At 50.7% G+C, this 15,570-nt stretch overlaps 7 protein-coding genes across 7 annotated transcripts; 3 read left to right on the top strand and 4 right to left on the bottom strand.

The window, feature by feature from the left end:
- The first annotated feature begins 798 nt into the window (after positions 1-798).
- BDV14DRAFT_171700 (uncharacterized protein) lies at positions 799-2,387 on the top strand. The gene is made up of 3 exons (XM_073768456.1): positions 799-1,090; positions 1,145-1,245; positions 1,312-2,387. Exons 1-3 carry the CDS (start codon positions 1,033-1,035, stop codon positions 2,275-2,277), a joined length of 1,125 nt encoding a protein of 374 aa, XP_073629145.1. The 5' UTR covers positions 799-1,032; the 3' UTR covers positions 2,278-2,387.
- Positions 2,388-3,315: 928 nt separating this feature from the next.
- BDV14DRAFT_199314 (uncharacterized protein) lies at positions 3,316-3,666 on the top strand (the record flags this gene model as incomplete). The annotated part of the gene is made up of 1 exon (XM_073773220.1): positions 3,316-3,666. One exon carries the CDS (start codon positions 3,316-3,318, stop codon positions 3,664-3,666), a length of 351 nt encoding a protein of 116 aa, XP_073629144.1.
- A 301-nt stretch (positions 3,667-3,967) lies between these two features.
- BDV14DRAFT_208413 (aromatic prenyltransferase) lies at positions 3,968-5,580 on the bottom strand. Its single transcript, XM_073775393.1, has 2 exons — positions 4,219-5,580; positions 3,968-4,127 (listed from the first exon to the last, which is right to left on the bottom strand). Exons 1-2 carry the CDS (start codon positions 5,496-5,498, stop codon positions 4,010-4,012), a joined length of 1,398 nt encoding a protein of 465 aa, XP_073629143.1. The 5' UTR covers positions 5,499-5,580; the 3' UTR covers positions 3,968-4,009.
- A 1,070-nt stretch (positions 5,581-6,650) lies between these two features.
- BDV14DRAFT_199312 (uncharacterized protein) lies at positions 6,651-7,176 on the bottom strand (the record flags this gene model as incomplete). The annotated part of the gene is made up of 2 exons (XM_073773219.1): positions 6,651-6,903; positions 6,956-7,176. 2 exons carry the CDS (start codon positions 7,174-7,176, stop codon positions 6,651-6,653), a joined length of 474 nt encoding a protein of 157 aa, XP_073629142.1.
- Positions 7,177-8,376: 1,200 nt separating this feature from the next.
- Positions 8,377-10,201, bottom strand: BDV14DRAFT_208409 (putative proline-specific permease). The gene is made up of 2 exons (XM_073775392.1): positions 9,715-10,201; positions 8,377-9,662 (listed from the first exon to the last, which is right to left on the bottom strand). Exons 1-2 carry the CDS (start codon positions 10,077-10,079, stop codon positions 8,396-8,398), a joined length of 1,632 nt encoding a protein of 543 aa, XP_073629141.1. The 5' UTR covers positions 10,080-10,201; the 3' UTR covers positions 8,377-8,395.
- Positions 10,202-10,635: 434 nt separating this feature from the next.
- Positions 10,636-11,602, bottom strand: BDV14DRAFT_208406 (phytanoyl-CoA dioxygenase family protein; the record flags this gene model as incomplete). Its single annotated transcript, XM_073775391.1, has 2 exons — positions 10,636-11,360; positions 11,434-11,602. The coding sequence occupies 2 exons, from the start codon at positions 11,600-11,602 to the stop codon at positions 10,636-10,638; spliced, it is 894 nt and encodes a 297-aa protein (XP_073629140.1).
- Positions 11,603-12,742: 1,140 nt separating this feature from the next.
- BDV14DRAFT_171695 (bZIP transcription factor) lies at positions 12,743-14,939 on the top strand. The gene is made up of 3 exons (XM_073768455.1): positions 12,743-13,196; positions 13,245-14,118; positions 14,175-14,939. Exons 1-3 carry the CDS (start codon positions 12,771-12,773, stop codon positions 14,285-14,287), a joined length of 1,413 nt encoding a protein of 470 aa, XP_073629139.1. The 5' UTR covers positions 12,743-12,770; the 3' UTR covers positions 14,288-14,939.
- Positions 14,940-15,570: the final 631 nt, after the last annotated feature.

The raw sequence follows: 15,570 nt of genomic DNA, 5'->3' as shown, positions 1-15,570 counted from the left end.
TAAGCCTTACCGCTCCACATAAAATCCAAAATAATGGAAACTTCAATCTGCGAAGATTCCATGGAGTGGGGCTCTACCGAAAGAACTCGGGCTGCGCCTTGACACGGCTGGGAATCATCCGTACAACAGCTTCGAAGGTCGAGCTGGAGACTGATGGCTTTGAGTATCATGCCACTTTTGAACAGATTGTGAAGTTTCTGCCGACGAGCTGAGGGGCTCCTGACGGTGAATACGAGGAGGCGTTCGGTACTTCGAAATATAAGGACATTGTGCTGTCGATATGTACCCCGAGTCAAGTTGAGCGTCAGCACTCAGCAGCAGACGTTACCATAGCACCAGCAAAGTTCCGAGGCCGTAGCCGATAACCGAGAGGGGTATTTTGAGAGTTCAGCCCTGCCGCCGCAACTTCAGGCTCTAGTTTGTAACGATTTAACAAGCCGAGGAAGAATGCAATATTAGAGATATTGCGCAGCAAAGTCAACCCTGAATCCGCACAACAAAACAAACCAACACTACTAGTTAAACCAACAAAAGCATGCCCCGCCATGTCTGCCTTACAGTCTAGTTACCTACTCACCTAGACAACAACAAAGAAGAAGCTGACAGAAATCCCGACGACGCGCGATGATGTCTTACGGCCCCCAACTCAATTCCACCGCCACGCAGCTAGCGGCTCCGCCACTGCCCAAGACATCGTTGGTAGGAAAAGGCAAGAGTCCGCGGGAGCACGGGCGCGAATAAGAGTAAGCGGCTGAGCTGGGTGGTTGGATTTCTGGAATCGCGACGCGCGCGCTGAGTGGTTGATCTTGCGGGTGCTGCATAGCCCTGCCACGGCCCACTGGCGCCCTGATTCAAAGCCGCAATGCTGGGTCTAAGATCCGTCTCGTGGAGCCATGGATTATGGAAGCGGCTAACTTTACTTTACTGCCTTGTGGTTTAAATAAGTAGGGCTGGGCTTTGCAACATTTCTGGATCTTTTTTCTGTCTTATCTTCACTATGACTGTCACGTTCGAGTTGGGATCGGATCGGATATGCCTGGAAAGATGCATTACTCTTTGTCTTCGTCGTTTACTTCCTCGTCGTTAGCTGGTATGTCTTACCTTCTTCCTATATACCGCCGCATCTATGAACTAACTGAAGAAGGCGAGTGCAAAAAAGCCGAGCGAATCCTCGACTCGTTCATCAATCCAGATATAGTCAGCCTGGACAAGCGCATCCCACGCAAAGTACTCGAAAATGCAAAGGTAAGAAACCCCAACCATTCCACCTACTGTTCCCCTTCCAAATCTCTAACGAACTATTTTATATAGGGCCTCGCGATATTCACCGTCTTCGAAGTCGGCATGATGCGCTCCCTCCGCTTCGGCTCCGGCCTCGTCGTCGCCCGCCTAGCAAACGGAACCTGGTCGGCGCCCTCGGCAATCGCAACAGGGAAACTTCTAGCAAAGGGGCAATTCGGGATGGAGCTTACAGACTACGTATACGTTTTGAATAGCGACACCGCGGTCGAAAACTTCTCGCAGGCAAAGACATTCACTTTGGGCACGGACGCAACGATAGCCGTGGGCCCATTCGGCCGCAGCGCCGAACTAGCGGGGGATTCATACGACGCGGATATATTTGCATATTGCAAGACGAAGACGGTCTTTGGGGGCTCGACGCTTGAGGGTGCGACGATGGGCGAGCGTGCGGATGTTAATAGGAAGATGTATCGAGTTGCTACGACGCCGAGAGAGTTGCTTAGGGGGGAGGTTACTTTGCCGCGGGAGACGTACGCGCTTATGAAGATATTGCATTCGACGATGTTAAGGTCGCCGGTTCCGAGGAATTCGTCTCTTGCGAAGGGGCCTACGATTGTGACTGGGCGGAAGGCGCCAATACCCAGATCCCAGCTGGAGGACTCGGTCGATACAGATCCAGAAGTACAAAGTGAACCTCAACACCCCCGAGCAAAAACACCTTCCCTCTCATCATCCCTTTACTCATCAGAGTCTTCCTCCTCACCAACAACTCTCTCCCCCGTAACAGAAGACAACCGCTTCTACGGACAGATCATCCCCTCGCCGCACCGCATCACAATCGAAATCAGCGACTACTCGGCCGTTGAGCTACCGCCTAGTTTAACGAGGTATCCTGAGCAGGCCAGGAAGTCACTCGATACACAGTCTGAGACGTCGCCTGCTCGGTGTCCGACTGTGCTTAAGCCTGGGAAGCAGCGCTCTTGGAGCACGTCCTCGGCGGGGAGTTGGAGTCGGCATGATCCTTTGGGTTTTTGATGGGTTTTGGAACTGGAGTTGTCAGGGGGAAGTTTTGCATAGATATTTTGATACCCGTATATCTGTTCAAATGTATTATTGTTGTTGGAAGCTTGTGCTCTAGAGTAAGGAAGAGGTGGTCGATGCAGGCAGCATTGCGAAGACCCGACCTTTGCGGTCGCATTTAGGGTGCACATACTGAGAAGACACCAATGATTCATCACTTTACTGCCCCTCCAGTCACCATATCGATGCACTGTGGATAATCCGTCGATATTCAAGCCGGTGGTACGTAATCTGCGGCGGTGCTCTGCGGCGCTATTGCGAATTTGTACCTACCAGTCCGGTCCATGTCCAGCTGGTTTGGTGTTGGTGCATTTACTCAGGGTTCCCGTCCAGGTTCGTTAATTCCTACACTACAGTAAAGTATCTTTTTCAGCAAACCCGATCCAAGCAAGGAAGTTACCAAGTTTCCAAGAGAGGGAATAGATGACCATTTGGAGTCATATGTGAGCCGTCTCCTAGAGGAGGCCGGTATCCCCTGCTTCACATGGGGTGAGCCCTACCTCTCGATCCTGGGGTCGACTACCGCATTATTCGTGAGTTGCCGCACCCACAATGTCAAACTCCATTTTACCTTATGCTAATTTTGATGGACAGTTCTCCTCATACGTGGTCCCAGATCGAGATATCGACAGGGCGGCCATGATCCTGAACGCCGCGAACATGCCGCGCTGCACCCAAGGCCGAGCAGCGTGTACGCAATTCTGTAACATGAAGACCCATCCCTATCCTGACCACCACTGGCACACAGACGGTCAATATCCTGGGATTCTTAAGCTCGGCAAGGGCTGGATCTGGATGTCTCGTGGGGTTCTATTGTTCCAAAAGTCCTGACTGTTTTGGGATACGCCTGACCTGCTTCTAGGAGTGCCGTTGCAGGATAAGCCCTTCTACAAAATTGAGAGACACCCCAGCTAACTATGTCACGGGCCCCAGGACCCAAGTAAGGGCCTGTACCCGGTAAGAGTGCCCGTCCCTGCTTGATACTGTGAAGAAATGGTGTTGCTGGCTCTACGTGACGTCCGCGCGCATCAGATCAATGCTCATTGGAGGGCTGAGCTCGGATACCTCCTGAGTGATGAGCATATCCTAGGACTGAGCCTTCAATTAGAGGACATCAACGAGCCTTTCCGCGAATACGCCAAACGGCGCGTTGAGCCGGTCTACAGCAGGAAAGTCAAGGACAGCCGAGGTGTCCGGTATTTCCACAAATTGTATCTGGAGTTGAAGAGGGAAAATTCACTGCCTCCGAAAGAGAGGCATTTGGATGATGGAGGCGAGACGTCCAAGCAGCTTTTGGAGCGTCTTAATCTGCCGTACAAAGACAATGATTTGGATTTTGCTTGATTTACGTAGCTATACTGAAGTTAATGGAGCGCGTCTAGACCTGTTATCTGTCTTTCGCGTTCAGCAATTAGGTTTAGTAATATCTATCTCATGACTAACAGGAGCCTTGCGAGTTGATAATCCATCCAAGCACTTCGTAAATTTGTTGTCCATTACGAACAGAGGATTTGGAAGATAAAGAGGGACAAATAACGTAACAAGGAAAAGAACGAGTGTTGTAGACGCAGAGGGGTAAATTAAGCCCAGCAAAGTAACCTTGCGGCCCCGGCCTAGGGCCCATATTACCTTAGATGGACAAAGAGGGCTCTCTAGGATTAAAACCACCACATCCATAACCAGCACTCTACTCGTACGAACTAGTAGAGTGATAATAAACACTCATATAAACCCCCTTCTCAGCCGAATAAGCAAACGAAATGAGACACTGCAACCGTGTCGCGTCGGCGATATCTATCCCAGGACTATCACAGTCACGTTAGCCTCATCCCATATCTCAAAACGTAAAAGGACGAACGATTACAACAAACAAAGAAGAGAAGACATAAAACATACTATAACCCCCTCACCAAATCCACATACCCACTCGCCTTATCATCCCACCCCAGACTCGCAAAGAACCGGGAGAGCGCAAGGCAAACCTTGAAATCGTTCTCGCCATACACGGGGAAATAAATCTTTGGTGCGATGCGCGTGGAGCCGGATTTCACCTCGTAGTTCCAGAAGAGAGGGAGGCGGCGGTCAACTTTCGCTTGGGTTTTGGGGGTTTCCTCCATTTGACTGGTACTGCAGTTGCTGGTGTTGGCCCCGTTTGTGTTTCCATTCGCACAATCCGCATCTTCATGCTTCTCATCATAATGCGTAGACCGCTCAATCGCCCCATTAATATCAAGAAACCTCCACAGACGCCGAAGATGCTTCAACCCATCGAGCGCCGCATCATCCGTCAATCTCCACCCCATAGTCCACAACTCCTCGATTTTCCCCAGCGAGACATCATTGTCGATTCCGTAGATCTTGATTCGGGATGCATGAAGCGGCGTACAATCCCACGCTAAGAATGTGCGGAGATCGTACCCACCGCTGGACTCCATGTACCCGTGCACAAGTTCAATCGCCTCCCTGCAATTGAAGGAATCTTGGATCCCATCGAGCGAAGACCGGATGAGGTCGTTGACTGGGATACCCGTGGCTCTGCTCCTCCACCCGGGGTGTACGTATCCTTTTATCACTGTTTTGTTGCCCTTGAGGTCGAATCCTAGTGCGGAGTGCGTGCGCGGAAAGTGAGGATCTAGATCTGATATCCGGTGTACATCGGAGTCGTTGAGGAACAGCGTCTCCTTGAAATGATCTAGCAAGGCTGTATCAAATCCAGAAACATTATGCTCCACCGCACCAGAGACTAACTCCTCCAATGCCCGTTTATTAAACGGGTCCCGTGCACTCCCGGCTTCAAATGAGATGGGTTCAAACGCGATTCTAATAACGGGGTCCGCATTGTTCTGGAAATTGAGGCTGTATTCAACCGGCAGTCCGCTGCCACTAATTAGGCTCGGCCAGCGCAGCGGGTGAGGTCCGAAATAGGGGAGGATATGCCGGTGGAAGGAGAGGAGGTGTGTGTATTGTTCATCGGGGGTGTATTTTGCTGCTGAGAGCATTCGGGATAGGAGTGAGGCGGAATCGAGCCACCATTGTTTTTGGGAGGGGGTGGGGAAGGGGAGGTAGGTTGTTAGGAGGGTAAAGGGGTGAGATGTTGAGGGTTGCTTGTTTGTTTTTGGGGGCTTGGTTGGGTTTGAGATTGGGAATGGGGACTGGTCATTTTCGAGGGTCGGCATTGTTGCGGGTTGTGCGGGGTTTGTTACAATTGGAAAAGGGAAGTCTCCCTCGCGAATGACGTATAGATCCCTAGGGAAGAATTGTAAAGTACGAAGTAATATTCTGCAAAGGCAAATCATGGAGGAAGACAACCGACACTTAAATACTGCAGTTTCCACCCATCTAGCTATCAGGAACCCCGAGTACGAAGGTACCAAGCCCTCGCTGTCCGACCCCAATGATACCCACCCCAATGGGAACGACAAATACTGTCCGACTCGTTCGCCAGTATTGAGATTATGCACGAGAGCAAACATAGACACATGCACGGCAGGCCCGCATGCATGTAACCCGTTGCGAGGCCCAGACCGCGTCGTCTCTCCATTCGAACGGCTACAAGCAAGAAAGACATACAATGTAACCGAGTGAAACAATAACTCAACACACAGGAGAATAACCAGCTAATCAATCTAATCCTCTAATCTATTAAAGTTATGACACCGGTCAAGAGGGCAGGGGATACCGGGCAGCGAAAACATCCCGAGTGGTTGGGTTTCTCAACTGCTTGTGATGAGATAGCGTGCTAGGTAGGGGGCTCGGACAATTACGGGCGGACGGGACGTGTTGACGATTACTTTGCATGTAGCTATGTTTGTTTTTGTCTTTGTGCGACAGGTCGACAGGAGTGGGACCCTTGTTGTCGGGTGCAGGTGGGCGCTTCGTGAAGAGGTTCGGCGGCTAGGATAGCCGATTGTCTTAGGGCTAGCACGGCCAGATGGCCACTCGGTTAACGATGCTGGCTGGGGTTGGAATGTATACGAGAGATACGAGATTATACGGGGGCGAAGTAAAGCCAGTGGGCAAATTCAGGAATTCCATGCGATCGTTGCTAGAGTACATCTTGGGATGGGTGGATGGGATTTTGTGACTGCAGAATGGCCTAGGGTTTAAGACCTCGTGGTTTAGTTCTGGGGTGCTGTTTGTGGGTAAATGGTATGCAAATAATATATTATCCCTTCTAATTCCAAGCCCTTTCTAGGCAAAGGCTTGCAGTATGCCGAAAACAGAACAATGAAAGAAAACACAAAACACAAAGTGATTCGCTGCCAAATGCTCAACTATTACCTCCTCCGTCGCTCATCGCCAATCCTCGTGACCTCACAATCAGGACTCTAAACAAGAGGGAAGACGAACAGGCCTCCATTGGTAGACTTGCACTCGTAATCAACGCCAGCAATAATTCCCTCATACGGTCCACAAGCATACTTAGGCCCCGCGGCAATCTCACCAGAGACTTGACCAGCGGGACCATTAACAGTGAGCTCGTAGTTCTCCAAATTAGGAACACCAGTCGGGAAGAAGAAGTTGAAGTCCTGGTGGGCGCAGGTAACGGGGCTGTCGGGGCCAGCGGGGACAGAGGGATTCCTATCATTATTAGCTTTGATTATTGGTTTTCATGAGGTAGATGAACACGAACCAGGAGGTCTGGCAGGTGGTTGTGAGACTGGGCTCGCCGGTGGAGGTGTACTGAGTCACGTAGAAGATGTAGGTGTAGGTGTTTGTCTCGGTGACGTGCTTGAGGGAGATGCCCCCGATGCTGTAGGGGTGTTGAGCGTCCTGGCGCTTAATGGGTTGGGCGGCCGGGGCGGCCATGGCCCCAGTGAGGGCGAGAGCGATGGTAGTGAAGGTGGTCTTCATTATGATTTTGATTGGTATTTTAGATAAGGTATAAGTTGGAGAGGGCTGGAATGAATCTGTGTAGATGTTAGATGAGTGAATTGGAATGCGATTGATACTGTTGATGCTGCTGATGATGTCCAGAAATCGAGCGACCTGGTGACCCTTTATATGTGTTTCCGACGCTGCGTGCCTTTTCTGTCTCCCTCTCTTCATGTGTATGGCGATCATCATGTCTCATACTAATGACGCCAAGCCACTCGCAAGCTCAACAAATATCTCTCGCAAGGTCAGCTCAGCCCTAAGCTATGATCTTGTCCATTGGCCTAAGGGTAAGCTTGTACCTGCCAACGAACGCCTGATCGCCAGTTCCCAATGCTACAGTCACTGTTTGTTACACCCTGCCAGCTACGAATAGATCAGGAAGACCCGCTTCAAGCACACGCTTACCAATGAAAATGCCATTCGCCGTGCAAACGACGATCATTCAACGTGGAGGGTTAGCGCTCTCTATTTTGGGGCTGCTGCGCCTCGCCCACTTGGCGCCCTTGCCTCCAGATGATCTCGATCCCGGGGAAACCAGAGCTCGACCCAGCGCAGTATACTTCTTGTTTTGGGCAGTGTGGCTCAAAACTGCATTTGGTGGTCATGACTACAATCGTCGACAGCCAACGATGGCCCCATCTCTATATCCAGCTGTAAGTACGTGTCTTACTGCCGACTACGACCGTATCATCAGGCGCTGTACCGAATGTGACACACCCTATTCTTGGATGTCGCTACTTGCCTCATTTTGTAGAATGTCGAATGGAGTCACACCGACTGCGGCCTTCTATTTCAATCATCAGCGATGGTCTTGGCTGTATTCAATCCGGCTACTGTGAGGACCGGTCAGGTACAGTTGCTGACGTCTAGTTGTCAGTACGACATGAAAGGTCAATCTCACCTGTTACGAAGCATATACTTGAGATGGGGGTGAATCTCCTTGCTCTACGAGAGCATTCTCTCTAGTCGCGAGCGGCTGGCGTTGAGACACATTCACTGGGGCTTTGACACGGCCAGCCAACAGGTCAAAACCGGACGACATATTTATCCTATTTTCTCTTCAAATCAACCTAGAATGCAAGATGTGTTGTGTTATTTGTGTGTTTTATTAGACATGTTGCTTCGTACTCAGGCAACCATGGCGACTGCCACATCAGCTGTTCTTAGGTCGTCCTTCCTCCGAAGAATCGTACTATTACTCCCATAATGCCTTCATAAGCGTCCAGCCTTTGCGACTCCCTTTCTCTTCATTTACCTCGCTCTCCACTACATCGACTCCAGTCTTCAGGTCGACCTCTTCCACGTCGAAAACCCACTTATTCTGCCAGTTATATGCCCGATGTGCACCATAGAAAACAGCGAACAATGGGATCCCAACGTACGCTGTGAAGAACGAACTGACGCTCCAGTTCTCCGGAAAAAACACATCAAACCCGTTGATCAAGGCGAGAAACGGAAACAGTGCAAGCCCCAGATAGGACCCCCAGGGTTGAAACCTGGATGTATACGGTAGCCCTCCTTGGCTACGAATGCCCTGCACTTGACAAGCCTTGCGGAACCGCAAGTACACTATGCAGCAGCAGGTCCATGAGATAAACGCTGACTCGTTTGTTAGGTTGACAAACCAATTGAATACCACCGCACTGCTGTCGCCTAAGTTCGTGTACGCCAGCGCGCAGAATAGCGAGCAAACACCCACGCATCGGTACGGCACGCCGCCTTCTGTGCAAGCGAGGAACCACCGGGGCGCATTACCCGCCCTTGCCTGGGAATATAGTGACCGCGTCGCCATGTAAAGGAAAGAGTTCCCACTGGACCATGCTGAGATCAGAATCCCGGCGTTGATGACACTGTCGAGCACAGGGATGCCGGCGTTTTTGATCCCCACGACAAACGGCGATGCACCGGCTCCTGTTCCGCCACTGGTCAAGGTCGCATCTGATGACGGACAGATAACGGTTATTGCGAGGATGGACGAGATATAGAAGAACAAAATGCGGTATATATATCGTTTCGCTGCGCGCGGTAGTGTCTTCTTCGGATTCGCCATCTCTCCGGTCGTCAAAATGAGGAATTCCGGAGCAAATGTGAATGGCAATGCAGACAGTACAAGGGTCGAAAGAAGCGCCAAAAAGCGGCCCCCACTGCCATTGATTAAGTATGTATTTGCCGCTCCAGGAGTTTTCCAGTATCGGAATCCCAGCCGGTCATGGTCGGGCCCGCCACCAAAAAAGAGCACGATCGAGACGAGTAGTAGGCCGGCCATCATAATCACCTTTAGCGACGCAAACCAGAACTCGGTTTCCCCATAGAACCGAACTGGCAGACAGTTTAAACCAACGACTACCACGATCATGACCGTTATCCAAACTCCGATGCTGACCGTGTTCGGCCAGTAGCTGATGACCAGCGACGCGGCGGTGATTTCGTACGGAGCGAGAATCGACATGGAGTAGACATATCTGCAGCCCAGATCAGTTACAATACATTGAGCAAAGTCAGGATAGAGCATACAGCCAACCGACAGCAAATCCAAAACTCGGCGACACAATCCGACTTGCATAATAGCTAACCGAGCTTCCAGGGACTGGCATGAACGCCGCGATTTCTGTCAGAGCTGTAACTACCGTATACACCACAAGTGACATGAAGCAATAGCAGCCTAGAATGAACGCTGGTCCACCGCGCGCGAGTGTCTGCCCTGACCCGACGAACAAGGCTGTCCCAATTGTTCCGCCCAGCGCCAGCATTTGCGCGTGCCTCGACTTGAGGCCGCGCTTCGTCGTGTTGACTTCATGGTTTTCGAGTCCATTGTTGGTTTCGACAGCATCTGCGTCTTTTCCCGTGGCTTCAGGGATCTTTTCGGTGTCCATGGTCATGCTCAAACAGTGGATGTCGCTAGGAATACCTACCCTCAACCGCTGACGGCGAATGTCATGAGGAAGTAATTACAGTCTATGAAGGACGCGACAAATCCCCCTACATAATCGTCTGATATCTTTCCCTATCGCCCGTCGACCCCAACTCCAAATTCAAACTCCAACTTTGCGATAAGCAGTCCCGGTGCCCTGGCGACTGGGACGGTGGATCTCAGCTGGACCCACGCCGCGATTAGGGCTGCACACTATCGCGGTTGGGAAAAGTTGACGGCACAACTAGTCACAAGGCCTGATAAGGGTGGATTTGATCGAGGGTCAATCCTGATAATAGATTGGGTTGGAGTACAGGATCGAGATATGGGTCGAGAGCACTGGTGGACGTAAAGAATACCTACCGTAGGCCATCCAGGAGCCGCGTCAACACTCTTAGCGGTACGTACGAAGCAAAGGTCCCTTCCTGAGCGCTATTCTGTGTACGCTGCGATTGCAATCGTATATCACTGATTCCTTGATTTGAACACTGGCAGTACATAAGAAAGTGCTTAAACACGAGCTCCTACGTCAACATAATATCCGGCGAAACAAGATCAACCCACCCCAAATTCGGCTCCGACTGCACCCACCCAAGCCTCTGCTGCACAAGACTCGAATAAGTCTTCACATCCTCAGCCGGATAAGAAAGGTAAGAAATCTCCTCCTGCCTATAAACCCCCCCACACATAAACATAATATGCACCATCCGGTTCCCCTCCGTCGCCGAAAACTCCCCGCCACCATGATACAGACTCCCCAGCATGATAAACGCCTCGCCGGCCTTGAGCTCAGCATCAACAACACCCTTATCCCCCTCGGGCCCGAAATCAGGCTTCCCGTCACCCCACAAATGACTACCCGGTATTACCCTCGTGGCACCAATTTCCTTGGTCGTATCGCACCCAGGCACGAACAGGCCAAGAAGCATATCCCGATTCTTACTATTCTTCCCCTCTCTATCCAGGATATCAGGGTATGTTTCAACCTTCTCATGTCTTGCATGATGATTCTTATCATCCCGATGTAACTTCTGCGCCTTTGCGCCGGGCCGAGTGTCCATTGTTATCGAGATCGAAAGGAGCGGGTGCGTGGTATTCGTCGACGGCTCCTCATTGTACCAGTTTGTTGTTGTTATAGCCAGAAACTCCTCTGCGAGATTCTGGTACAGCGGGTCTGCAAAGAACTTTTCGCGGACGGTTTTGCTCCGGCCGATTAGGCGCGTGCATGTTTTTGTTCCGCCGTTGAGGGCTAATCCATTCATTAGTATAGGTAGGCAGCAGAATGTGGATTGTTAGAGAGGGTTATAAGGGGTGGTACGCACCGCCAACTTCACTGTTGCTTTCCTTGTTCAGCCATGGCGAGACTTCTTTGCGGGCTTGTTCGAGCGTTTCGAGCGTTGTGAAGTCTTGGACTATGACGCAGCCGTCGCGCTTTAGGGCTTCGATGAAGGTTTGGCGGGGGGCGGTGTAGGGGATTCTTTGGATTGACATGGTGATGTTTGTCCTCTCCGCAGCGTATATCTGGCAAAAGCTCGAAAAGTAGAACCTATGTCCTGGGCTTGTTTGCTTCCGAATGTGGGAGGTTGACGTCGTTCAATGCTAGTTTGGAGTGTAGAGCCCTCACAAATATACTTCAAATTAAAGGTAGTTGTGTTATTTATTTTATCGAGGCTGTTCTTATCATCAGGTCTTAGATTGGCCGTTCGGTAAGTATGAAACTCCAGGATCAGACCAGGCCAGGCTGATTGGGACTTGGTCGCTAGTCTTATCGAGACTGGGGCAGTCTCCAACTTCTCCAACATCCTATTCGGGCAAGTTGGGGAGATTGCCGGGGTTATGCACAGCTCTTTATTAAGGCTGAGATCCTGAGGACATTTGCAGGAGTATACTTCCCGTTTTTTTGTCCTGGAGTAGAGTGGATTTGATTAATTCCATACCACTTAGTTATCGAGTCTGGGAGACTGATTACGTGGATTTCGCCCTTCTACGTAAAAGCCTCGTTGACTATTTTTCATGGTGACTTGAACTCAAATACAACATTACGTTGGACCAGAATGTAGGAAAGATATTGCAATATTCTGCATTAACAGACTGTACTTATACCTGGTACCGAGTCCATAAGCAATCTATTTGTTCTTCCTGTGGCAGGGGTTCAAGCTGACATCCAAACTCCTAATGATCGTCAAACGTCAAACGTCGCCTCCTATGATCTTGCAACTTGTTCTAGGTGTCGAACCAACAACGTCTTTGAAGTGAAGGTGTTAACGCTCTCTTCCTTGCAAGGTAGGGACGGATTTGCGCTGAGTTGGACGAAGGGCCTTAAAGATATATATATCAGGTTATTGGTCACTCGGAAACAACGTCCATTGGTTGTTCACGCGGAGTCGCTCAAACTTCGTAGGCAGAAAAAGAATAACACCAGGCTATCTTCAGTCTAAAGTAATTATTCAATGAAGGTATCTGGAAACATCATATTAAGGACAAGGTCGTGATAATTATGCAGATGATGCACAATGCACAGAATGCTGACAAATAATGTATCAAGCGGCTGAACAAAGAAAGTGAATGCTGACAAATCGGGGTCCATCCATCACCCCAGACTCCCAACAAGATCCATTCCCACTGCGACTCCATCAGACAATCAAGAGCCAAAGATACCATGGAGACTGAATTCTACTCGAGCCTAAATTGGGCATTGACTACAGACCCAACAGATTCCCTCTTTCCAGCCCCATGGGAACCATCATCCCAACCACACCGCGCAGCGGAGACATGGCCAGCTGAGGACTCCCAGCCGCAGCTGGATGTTGATCTCGATCTGCTGCTCTCCGCTTCTTCGTATCCGATTCCGAAGTTCCAGGATCCACAGTTTCATGGGCAGAGTAGTTTGGAGCATAGCTCGACAGACTCTGACTCGTTGTATGGTGGGCTGGTGCGGTATGATGGGGTCGGTGGGAGCGGGAATCCAGATGCCTCGGCTCTTTCCAGTACAACCAAGAATCGTGCCTCTAAGCTTGCTGAACCAGCGAGGAAGCGTGGACGACCACGGAAACTGATCGAGGATGCCAGTGTTAATCCTGAGGAGGTAAGTAGTTCATCCTATCTTCTGGACGCGCAATTCTAACAGTACTAGCGCCGCCGCACCCAAGTCCGCATGGCCCAGCGAGCATACCGCTCCCGCAAAGAGGCCAACGTCTCCCAGTTGAAGGAGCGCATCAACCAGCTCGAAACGGCCGTCAAACAAATGAGCACATCGGTAATCTCCTTCGGCGATGACCTCGTCCGGTCGGGTGCACTCGACTCTCACCCAGAACTGCTCAAGCCGCTGGGGAATACAGTCCAGGCATGCCTAGCATTACCTGTCCTCCCCTACTCAGACACAGACTATCAGATGCACGACCTTTCTGGCTCAAACCCACGACAAAGCAACAAACTCCTCACGTCAGCATCAGCATCAACACCAACCTCCTCATCCTCCTCTTCTCCCCCACCACCCCCCTCAACAATGCCCATCCCCGAATTCATCGACCGTCTACACATAACATGCAGCTACCAAGCCTACCTGGTAACCGCGAACCCATCCATCCCGCAAAAACGCCTCGAGCGGCCTTTCCGCATATTGCTAAGCCTAATGCCCCGTTCCTTCGTAGCCTCCTATTTCAAAGACTGGCTTCTCGCTAAAGCAGGACACAAATCTCTCGAGCACTGGGACCATATTCCCTTTTTTCGCGTGGGAGGGGCAGGGACGCATTATGCGACAAGGGGGAACGTGGACCATCCTTTTCCGACGGCGAGGAGTAAACCGCCGCCTCTTGTTGAGGAGGATGTTTCGCGTTTTGTGGAGCTTGATAGGGAGGATGTTGAGGATGTTTGGTTTGATTTGGGTGATTTACAGGGGTATTTGTTAGAACGGGGGGTGGTGTTCCCGGCTTACGTTCCTCCTGTGGGTGATTTGGAGGCTTGTCAGAAGGATAAAGGGGCGAGTGGTGTTGCGAGGTTGATGCAGAGTACGTTTCATACCCATATCATCACCTATAACACAAAGACTGACTTGTATTTCTAGAACTGGTAAGAAGCGCTATCTGTCTCGGCCGCTCACCGGGTTTTCGTCGCCGGGACGTCGAAGCCGCAATTGATGAATTTGTCAAGGCGCAGAATGCCGGTCTCTCCTCGTGAAACCCCGTGATGTTCAACACACATTGTGCAAATGAATCAGAAATATACGTGACTGGCACCGGCGCAATCCTGGTCTCGCCGTTACTCTAAACGGTAGCATCTGCGGTAGATTGGACGGTCCCCCAAGCTCGGCTACGACATCGAATCGCCGAGTGATCCAAACCTAGCTCTCAGGGTACAAGGGAATGGTTTAGTCGAGGACTCGCAGAACATTGACATGGGACTCAGCTCTATAATGGTTTTCCAACGAGACCATGGGGGTATGGAAAGAGCAAGGAGGGCAAGAGGGGGGTTACACATAAACTCGACCCCGACCCCGCCGCGAGAGGGATAGCAAGAGAGGAGGGCAGATACCAAATGATCGCGGGCATTCGACAAGCGAACAATTTTGAGGTGATAAGTGTCTACAGGTCGCCCGCAACATTCAAAATCTTGGACATACTGTAGGACGATTCAAGGGGCTAAAGGGGCTGGTGTATAGATCAAATTAATTTCGGTCCATAATGGTAATAATAATTCGAGATCAAACCACTCAAAACAGATACTGCTGCATATCACTGAAAGTCGGAGCCTACAGAAATACTTCGACGGAATCCTCAAAGAATCACAAATTCCTCCTCTAAGTTGATATTGCCCTCTGCTTGAACAGAACAAGAGTCCTCTTCCAAGACTGGTGATATTGATCTCCAGACTCCTCGGCTTTGTCCCATTGACTGGTCCTGCGAGCGTGACGCATTAAATCCTATGCCACCCGCTGGTCTTGTGCCTTGAACCCATGCGTCATGATGATTCACCCGGCACCGTCGTCAACAAATGGGTCTGCCCCGTGTTCCAGGAGTACAGGAATAGTGTTCCTGCTTGGGAAATTCAGGACGTACTATTCTGTGACAGCGCGAGTGGAGGGATCCTTGGGGCGCGATATCCGGTGACAGTTAAACGCCTTCACGGTATACAACAGCGGAGTTGCGCCCTGTATATCGCGACTATTAGGGTTCGCTCCGAGATCCAGTAGATTCCTTGACCATCTTTGGCTGGTTGGAAAAACAGGTCCAGAAGAGTGGTGTCCAGCCCATGTAGTCTGTGGCATCGATCTTGACTTTTCCGGTTTGCAGGAACCGATCGAAGGCGTCCTTGTTGCTAAAGCGAGCAGCTATACAACGGGGTATCCGACGCCCTCTATCTTTAATAGTCGGGTGTGTGCCATTGGCGAGGAAAGTGTCAATTAGTCCAATGCCCAAAATCCGCGGCATCAAATAGTGCGTCATTGATCTTCTCATTCTTGG

This window comes from Aspergillus stella-maris (genome assembly GCF_047715825.1).
Source record: "Aspergillus stella-maris strain CBS 113639 unplaced genomic scaffold BDV14scaffold_21, whole genome shotgun sequence".
In the NCBI taxonomy this organism is placed as follows: Eukaryota; Fungi; Ascomycota; class Eurotiomycetes; order Eurotiales; family Aspergillaceae; genus Aspergillus; species Aspergillus stella-maris.
The sequence above is the reverse complement of the archived record's forward strand: the minus strand, read 5'-3'. Positions and strand labels throughout refer to the sequence as shown.

Bases quoted from the DNA above. Each gene is read 5' to 3' on its own strand.
- BDV14DRAFT_171700 (XM_073768456.1), top strand. From the start codon at position 1,033: ATGCCTGGAAAGATGCATTACTCTTTGTCTTCGTCGTTTACTTCCTCG. The intron at 1,091-1,144 runs GTATGTCTTACC...TAACTGAAGAAG, and splicing joins TACTTCCTCGTCGTTAGCTG to GCGAGTGCAAAAAAGCCGAG. The intron at 1,246-1,311 runs GTAAGAAACCCC...TATTTTATATAG, and splicing joins AAGTACTCGAAAATGCAAAG to GGCCTCGCGATATTCACCGT.
- BDV14DRAFT_208413 (XM_073775393.1), bottom strand. From the start codon at position 5,498: ATGCCGACCCTCGAAAATGACCAGTCCCCATTCCCAATCTCAAACCCA. The intron at 4,128-4,218 runs GTATGTTTTATG...TGACTGTGATAG, and splicing joins GATTTGGTGAGGGGGTTATA to TCCTGGGATAGATATCGCCG.
- BDV14DRAFT_208409 (XM_073775392.1), bottom strand. From the start codon at position 10,079: ATGACCATGGACACCGAAAAGATCCCTGAAGCCACGGGAAAAGACGCA. The intron at 9,663-9,714 runs GTATGCTCTATC...TCTGGGCTGCAG, and splicing joins GGATTTGCTGTCGGTTGGCT to ATATGTCTACTCCATGTCGA.
- BDV14DRAFT_171695 (XM_073768455.1), top strand. From the start codon at position 12,771: ATGGAGACTGAATTCTACTCGAGCCTAAATTGGGCATTGACTACAGAC. The intron at 13,197-13,244 runs GTAAGTAGTTCA...TAACAGTACTAG, and splicing joins CCAGTGTTAATCCTGAGGAG to CGCCGCCGCACCCAAGTCCG. The intron at 14,119-14,174 runs GTACGTTTCATA...TTGTATTTCTAG, and splicing joins TGTTGCGAGGTTGATGCAGA to AACTGGTAAGAAGCGCTATC.